At 35.6% G+C, this 8037-nt stretch overlaps 1 protein-coding gene across 3 annotated transcripts in view; it reads right to left on the reverse strand.

The window, feature by feature from the left end:
- Positions 1 to 1084: 1084 nt before the first annotated feature.
- Positions 1085 to 8037, reverse strand: part of METTL4 (methyltransferase like 4) — a 17506-nt gene continuing 10553 nt past the window's right edge. Inside the window, exons 8-10 of one of the 3 annotated variants that reach the window (XR_003254336.1) lie at positions 4247 to 4341; positions 1993 to 2226; positions 1085 to 1166 (exon numbers count right to left, since the gene is read on the reverse strand). Coding sequence is in view for 2 of the 3 variants with exons in the window: in XM_026070564.1 (XP_025926349.1) it covers positions 2128 to 2226; positions 4247 to 4341 (194 nt within the window). In the remaining variant the exon portion in view is untranslated. Of the gene's footprint in view, positions 1167 to 1190; positions 2227 to 4246; positions 4342 to 8037 lie in introns of those variants that run through there. The other 2 variants (XM_026070564.1, XM_026070565.1) reach the window with 2 other exon arrangements.

An 8037-nucleotide genomic window follows, 5' to 3' on the forward strand; every position in this document is an offset into this window, starting at 1 on the left:
TTTGCACAGGGCACAATTCTATAACTATTTAAGACCTGATCAGGCATTATTTAGACCTTAATCTTCAACTTTTGATCTCCAGTTTGAGAAGCTGAGAGCATGACTGCATGGGCTTTCTAAGTATCTAGTAGAGCAGATGGCCTGCATGTTTTAAAACAATCATACTCAGAGGTTGGATTCCCAGCTGATAGGATTAGCAGCTAAGCTTCTGAGCACCACAGCTCAGAAGTGAAAGGGCTAGAAGTCTACAATTAGCAAAGAGACTCCACAGAAAAGATAGGATAAATAGTTCATTCTTAAATGCCTTGAAGAGGGTCATTCCTTTAGAAGGGTTCTGCTGCTTAGCTCAAAGGAGGGGAAAGGTAGCTTGTTGTTCTCTAAATTTGTTCATGCCATTTCTTCATTTGCAATTAAAAGATAATGAAGAGACACTCATAGGAGTGGCTGTGGAAAAGACAGCATCTTCATTTCTTGTGCTATTTTAAACAGTACAAAGGAAAAAACAAAACATGCACAGCAGTCAAGATTTGAGTCCGTACTTGAGCCTGATAGGCTTCACTTAGTACTGGATGAAACCTCCTTGGGAGGGGAAGTAAATTCTACATGGGAACTCAGAAGCTCTACACAGCAAATGTCTTTTTAGACTAAAAGCAAATAAAAAAAATCTTCTTACCCTTTATATGTGGAGGTACATTTGCTTACATACCATGTATTGGGTGACTGTACTCATATAATAGTTAAAGATGTAGGATAAAAATCATGCAGGAAGAAGTGTTTTGCCTGGCAACTACCCTCGCTGTGATAATATTTACTTTTTTAGATTAAATATATGTTTAACTAGTGTAAAAAAAAAACCATTTTCTTCATTTTGCCAATTCTACTGCTCCAATAAGCAAAATATGCAATTGAACAGTAGTACAGACTGGGTCTGCAAATAAGACACTGACAAGTTTTTAATCTTAATTTTAATTATAAAAATTATAAAAGATTATTTACTAACATCTAAAGTTTCAAATAAAACTTTAACAGCCCAGTAGACTACCAAAAGTGAATTGAATGTAAGAAAGGCATACAATGTATTTTGTTCCCCATTATATTATAAACAATCACAGCTCAGGAGATTGCCATCAGGAAAATCAGCTTGTCCACCAGTTCTGTCTCTATTGCTGCAAATGAATAAGAGGCAGAGCTTCATTAAGTCTCCTTTTTTATTTTTCAAAACAAATCTAAGGGCAGCAAAGAACACATGAAATGCACCATTCTTAAAAAAAAGAAAAGCAAGTTGAAACATAGAGCTCACTTGTACGACTTTTTAATGTTTCGAACAATAAGAACATAAGGAAGTAGAATTTATAAAATATTTAAATTCTGCTAAAATTTCAGTTAAATCTAATGGCTTACTACGCAGAATGTGTAAGATGTTGAGAGTTTGATCATTTACAATTTATTCAAAGAATTAACACCATATACAGAAAGATAGAATTGCTGACTGTTTTAAAAGTGTAATTTTATATAAAATGTGCTCAGTCAACAATTCATGTGCCAATTAACACAAGCAGTGCTCCTATTATTTCTTCTGAGGTAGACAAACAGATACAAACATGTAGGAGAATATGTTGTCTTCATGCTTATTTTAGTTCAAAATCCATTGCTTTGCAAACACCAACCTTCTTTTAGGAAATATATCTAATTCAGAATTATTTACTTTTCCTGTCACTCTTTTAAAATAATGCATTACCATCCAAGCATAATACTGTAGCACTTATGATGCTCAGATTTGTGGCAGTTGCAATGAGAATACTAAAAAATAGCCTTTTTTTTTCTTGTGGTTTGGAAAAAAAATCAGGGATGGCCTTGCACTATAACATCAGTATTTAACTATCTTATTAAAATCAGAATAAAGGAACAGCTTGTACAAATGCAGATACTATAAACAGACCTTCTGTCACTTCAAGAATTTTAACTGAAATGCAGCTGGTTTTATTTTTTTACCTTCTGAGTGCACCATCAGTAATAAAAGCAAGTTCTAGAGCCTGCTAGGAGGGAAGGGGAATTTCTGAGTTAAGCTAAAAGACCCAAATCAGTTTTCATCCTGCAGAAGAGTGAAATAATCAACGTGCTGAAACTTCAGAACCTCATTTCCCCAGCTGGTCCAACCAGGCTGTAGGCTGCGAGCAAACAACTCCAAACATTCCACATCTGGCTTGATAAATTCTGCCAGAACCTCTATGGAAGAGAAGAAAAAAGATGAGGATAACAATGAAAAAGGTACAAATAAAAATAATAATAAACAAATAAAAAAATCAATCTCCCCTGTGTTGTCAGCAGATGGAAAAAAAAGAATGTTTCATTAAAAAAAGGAAGAGACAGCAAATTAATTTCAGGGATTTCATCAACCAGCTTGACTATTTATAGTCAGAAAGTCATTTGAAGTAGGTGCCCTTGAGATTCTGAACAATACTGTCAAGGCCTTCAATAGCCTTGATTTATCGGTTTTCATTTAGAGAAAGGGAATGAGGATTTATTTCAGCATCTACATAGACAACTTCTGAATTTTTCACTATTACCAACCAAACATCTCCCAAAGACTAGACTCAGCTCCTACAATACAGGGACAACATTTCTAAAAAGTAAAAATAGATTTAAAAAAATGAATAAATAGAAAATCCTTCTTTGATTAAAGTATTTATTGATGACAACTGTTAAAAAGTAAAATAAGAAATACCAGTTTAAATAAGGATAGCTCTGAAAGGGCTATAAGGATGCAGGGACTTGTTTTTCCTAATGCCAACTTCRCAACTGAAGAAAGATCTATATAACTGTGTTCTTTCATTCAGTAACATAAATCTCAATTTTTTCTACAATTGGGCATTTATACTGCTTAAATCTAAATAAATAGAAACCTATCGTTAACATCAATTGTGTCACTGATTATGACTGGTATTCTGGGAGTGAGAGAAAAAGATCTTGGTTACTGCATTTCACCTGAGAAGTACTATTGCAAACACAGTTATTGTTAAATAGGTTACTTGTCATACAGATCCATTTAGCCTGTGGCTGGGTCAAAGAAATTCTTAACTAGGTTTCAGGAAATAGCTACAAAGATATTATATATAAAAAAATGCATCAGTACAGCAAAGGTTTAAGGAATACAGAAAGACAAGAGTCAGAAAATCTGAAAAACAGATCTGTAATAAAGGTACATCTTAGGGGTTTTTTCTATGACTGATGACAGAACAAAAACCAAGAAACCAGTCGCTTTTCCAGAGGAAACGTCCATTTTTGCTCAGATTTCTGAGAAGTTTCTGCACTTCTGTAGCTCAAAATACATAAATCCAGTATTATATCGCTCAACTTGATCTCTTCAGATCTGATCGCTTCAGGAAGCAGAAATACATCTAATCAACATACATCAGAGCATAAGACAGAATGCTTTTTTTGGGTGCAATCCAAGCTTTGACTTTTTGCATCAAGTTTGCGAGTCACTGAATCCCTGTGTTAGGTCTCAGCTGCTCATGTCATGGATTGCTCCTGCTGCAGAAATACGAGCATCCACTTCACATTCTAGTGTGTGGTAGCCCATCCCAGATGCATTTCCTACCTACACCGTCACTTCCTCAAAAGCTTCAATCCATTCAAAATTTACTCTCAAATATTTTGTAACGGGTGTTTCCAGACTTTCTTATGTTTTGATACAGCACATAAATCTATTTTCCTCCCTCCAATCTTTAACAAATGTCAAGAAAATGGCACAGATGGGTTATCATCAAGGCAGCTTTTAATCTAGAGAATACTGCAACCAGCAGGAATCTTATTCGAAAAACCTGTTCCTTTTAGAGGCAGGCTAAAATGTTTAAACAAATCTAACATTTGCAGAAAAGAGTCTGGGAGGTTTCGAGCAAAATGTACATTCTGATGGAAGACTTGCCTCACTGAGCATTGCTATTTGGTGTCACAAGAGTTCATCTAATTAGACACCACTTTTCCTGCTTTTGTACTGTTTTGAAAACCCACCGTATTCAAAAAATAATGTGGTAAAATTTATTGTTTTCCATGCTCTATTTAGTTAAGGATTTCTTGTGCACAACTTGCTGCCAACATTTTAACAAAGGTCTTCCAAAAATCTATTCTCTTGATCATCTAAGAAAGCCCGTGTTGCAGGAGGATGTACTTTTTTGCAAAACATAAGGGAGATACCGCAGAATGCAAAGCTCCAAAGCTTTCAGTAAGCTCTCTGTGAGCAGACCTTGACATCCTTAAGACATTCTTTTGACCTGAAGGGGCGTAAGACCATGAAGAGCTTACTGCAGGGACCAGACACCTTATGTGACCTTCTTCCTTCTATATAAAAATAAAATAGAACCATCTTATGAGTTATATTTGCAGCCAAAGACGGAAGCAATCATTTAAGCAAGAAAATTTCATAATAGAAATGTCAACATTTGTTCTTAAAATGTATAAATTAAAAATATCATCACAGCACTCAGTCTGGTAATCAAAAGTAGTTACTACTAAGCACCAAAAACTTCCATGTCTGAGAGAAAACTTAAAAACAAACAAACAACAAAACACCACTTAGTTGACTCAACAATAAGGATAAGTCTTTCTCAAAGAGAATCTGACCAAAGATTGCTTGGCCAGAAAACAAAAAGAGGTAGCCAAGAAATAGGCCATTTCAACAAGAAACAAGAAGATTGTGCCAATCTTTCAATCAATTTCATCACAGCATTTAAAAAGGAAGTCCCAGGAATCTCCCTCTCTCCTGCTCCCAGAGAGATAGTAATTCAGCAAAAGGTTTTTTGAAGAAACAGAGCCAGATTACATATAATTCAAGATAACATTACAGTATGATTTTTCATTGCTTGGATATGGGTATTTACATAATCATATCAGGCAGTAACTTTCACTGCAATGGAAATTAGCATATCAAGAGGGCAATAATGTGGCAATATTTTGTTGGCATAAAATCTCATTATACTGGTTTCCTTGAATATCAACTTTTCCTATTTTAAGTTATAAATTATAGCCTCTTTGCTAGGGTTTTTTTATGGCTTTTATATCATCAGAAGGCTATCTTAATACACACATGGATCTGACTTGCAGCCCTTAAGCAAACTCTGCAGTTTTTCCCCTGACGACAAGTCAGAGGACCTGCATCAGTAGGAAGACTAAATTCATTTTTCTACAATAGGAATAGGTTAATTTTTCTTACAATTACTTCCATCCATTTACAGATAGAACTAACAATAAATAGCTTAAACAGATTATTCATGATCACTTGCAGGTGTTATAAACCCTAAGAGAGCAACTCAGATACCTAGGTATCTAATGCCCTAGGATACACAAAGCCAGCACACAGCTGGTAGATACAACACAGGTCTTCTGGGAAACCCACTTCCTTCTGGAGCACAAACAGGAGGTCAGGCAGGATACATGCTACATCTGCTTACTCTGGATCCCAAACACGTATCTAAGATGCATGCTGTTAAAAATGTTCTAAAAAGCAAAGGAAGGAACTATTTTTGAGACAAGCAACTGTTTCGCCTTATCTTTTGACCTTGTTACCTACGTAGCAAGTTCTGAACAGCAAAGTGGATACATACAGTGAAAATTACTTTCTTGGCTTTTTACTGTCTGATTTGTGAGCCATGCAAGGTACAGCCCACACATGACTGAACACATTTCATAGTACACCTTCCAAAGAGTTTGCTATGTAGAGGCCCTTATTACCCAGTTTGTCTAACCCCTGAGCAGAGTAAGACCAGAAAAAGATGAGAAGCTCAGACAAAAGAGCTGGTTTTGCACCCCTGCATCYTTCCTGAACTTCAAGTTAAACTACATGTCAATACTTCCATGGATAGTTCTAATAGTAAGGAATTACAAGGTACATAAAGAAACAAAACACATTTCCTTTTTGCTTCCAGGAAACCTTTATAACTCTGTGCCTAACAAGGCACAGAGTTCCCACAGGGGGCTTACCACTATTTCCTGCTGCACTCTTTTGCTGGAGATACATAAAGTGGCTAGAACATGGCCAAGAATTAAGCCCAAGGTTTTTAGACATATTTCTATATGGAAATATTACTTCTAGCAATAAATGCATATATTTAAATACTGGAGGAGAGATAGCTATAAGAAGAAGAATCTATAAAACAGAAAAAGGGAAAAAATGCATTTGAAGTTCAATATTGCTTCACATCTATGTTACAGAATACCTTTTATGTTTTCTAACAGCAACACTGAATTGAATTAGGAAGAAAATCTGCTGTTATTTGAATCAAAACCATGAGTGATAAAATTTCATTTTAATGCATTTGCATAAAGCAGTTTAAGTACATTTACAATGACATATTAAAGCTTTAAGCATTAAACACAGCACATGCATCAAAAACCCCTACAGTCGCGATTTCATAGTTAAATGCACCACAGGAAACCAAACGTCCCTTTTTGATGGCTTGCTTTAATTTGCATCTTCCTCTTCCCCCAGAGAGATAAACTGTTATATTCAGTCATTAAGTGGCTACATATGTACCAACATACAGCCTTTACAGTAGCAACAAGAAGTAAAGTGCCAGACAGCACCAGTAAATACTAATATTTTTGGCTTTGTTACTACTTAAACAAAGCATAAAGAATGCGTGTGACTCATCAAGTGTCCTTCTCCCCCATTGCCAAATCTCTGCTTCTGTTCAAATTTCTTCTGAACCACACTACGATGTAGCTCAGCTGCTCTCTAGTGGCCATTTGAGAATATTGATCATGAAAGTGATACTCTTTACAATACTGAAGTCAAAGTATCAGCAATTAGCTTTTGTTTTACGGTCTATGTTTACATTTCATGATCCTATTCTGAATGAAGTTGCCAATAATGTAGATAAACATGTAATCTTTCTAAATGTGCAAATCACTGAAACTGCTCAATAGCAAATTTATTCTTCATTGGAAACATAAATACTGCAGAATGATATCAAATCCTGGCATTTAAGTGAAGACTCAAGAAATACATAAATAAAAAGAAGCACAAAGTTTCTTTCAGAACCCATTCAGGAATATAATTTATAAAGGATTCATCAAAATAGTTTCTAAATTCTGTACCACAGAAAGGAAGCATTCCAGGGACCATTCTGGCACTAGCTATCTCTATAATGCACACAAACTGCTGTGCATTTGTGCCTATTACTAGTCTTGGAACAGGTATATATGTGCAAGTTAATTTGATACAAATGCAAGCCCAAAATGTAAATTTTAAAGCCTCCCTGGAAGTATCAAAACAACTGTTAAGATAAGCATCCTAACTGAAGTCCTTCTGTTCTTTGGGAACAGAAAAAGGAAAGCCCATCAGTGCAACAAAGGGAACATACCCAGGGCCAGCCATGGGCTATGATTCCCTTCCTCTCCAACAGCAGCGTACATTTCTTCTACCTGCGTTCTCTGACATAAATACATAGCAACACATGTACCTGCAATATCTGTAGATCTGCTGAGACTTTTCCCCTTGGGGGAAAATTCCCCCCTTGGGGGAGGATGAAAACCACTTTTGTGACAAGTATTAAATATGTTGCTTACTATATCATTGTAAGGCACTCAGGTACTACAATGATGAAAGAAGTATGAATACCTATTGAGAAAAGGAGTCAAAGTAGGCTTTCTCCAGAACACTGTGTATATAGGAATGCATGATACAAAAAACTTCAAATCCTTTGAACTAAACTCTGAGAAAAGCTGAAATTACTCATACTCATTCTAACAAGTTGGTTAAAGTCACTGCATCAATTTCAGTAAAATAAATATGGCTTCTGAGAAAAAAATGAGGTATGTCTTATTTCCTGCCAATTGTTAACAGTTTTAAAATAATTAAGTAGTATTTTTTTGGATTTAAAGGCACATCTGTACTGCAAGTGTATAAGCAACTCATGCAGAAATAAAGAAACTTCTTTCAGGATGAGGGAGAGAAAGAGAGAGAGAAAGAGAGAGAGAAAGAGAGAGAGAAAGAGAGAGAGAAAGAGAGAGAGAAAGAGAGAGAGAAAGAGAGAGAGA

The sequence above is a fragment of the Apteryx rowi genome, unplaced genomic scaffold, assembly GCF_003343035.1.
Source record: "Apteryx rowi isolate R43461 unplaced genomic scaffold, aptRow1 scaffold_312, whole genome shotgun sequence".
In the NCBI taxonomy this organism is placed as follows: Eukaryota; Metazoa; Chordata; class Aves; order Apterygiformes; family Apterygidae; genus Apteryx; species Apteryx rowi.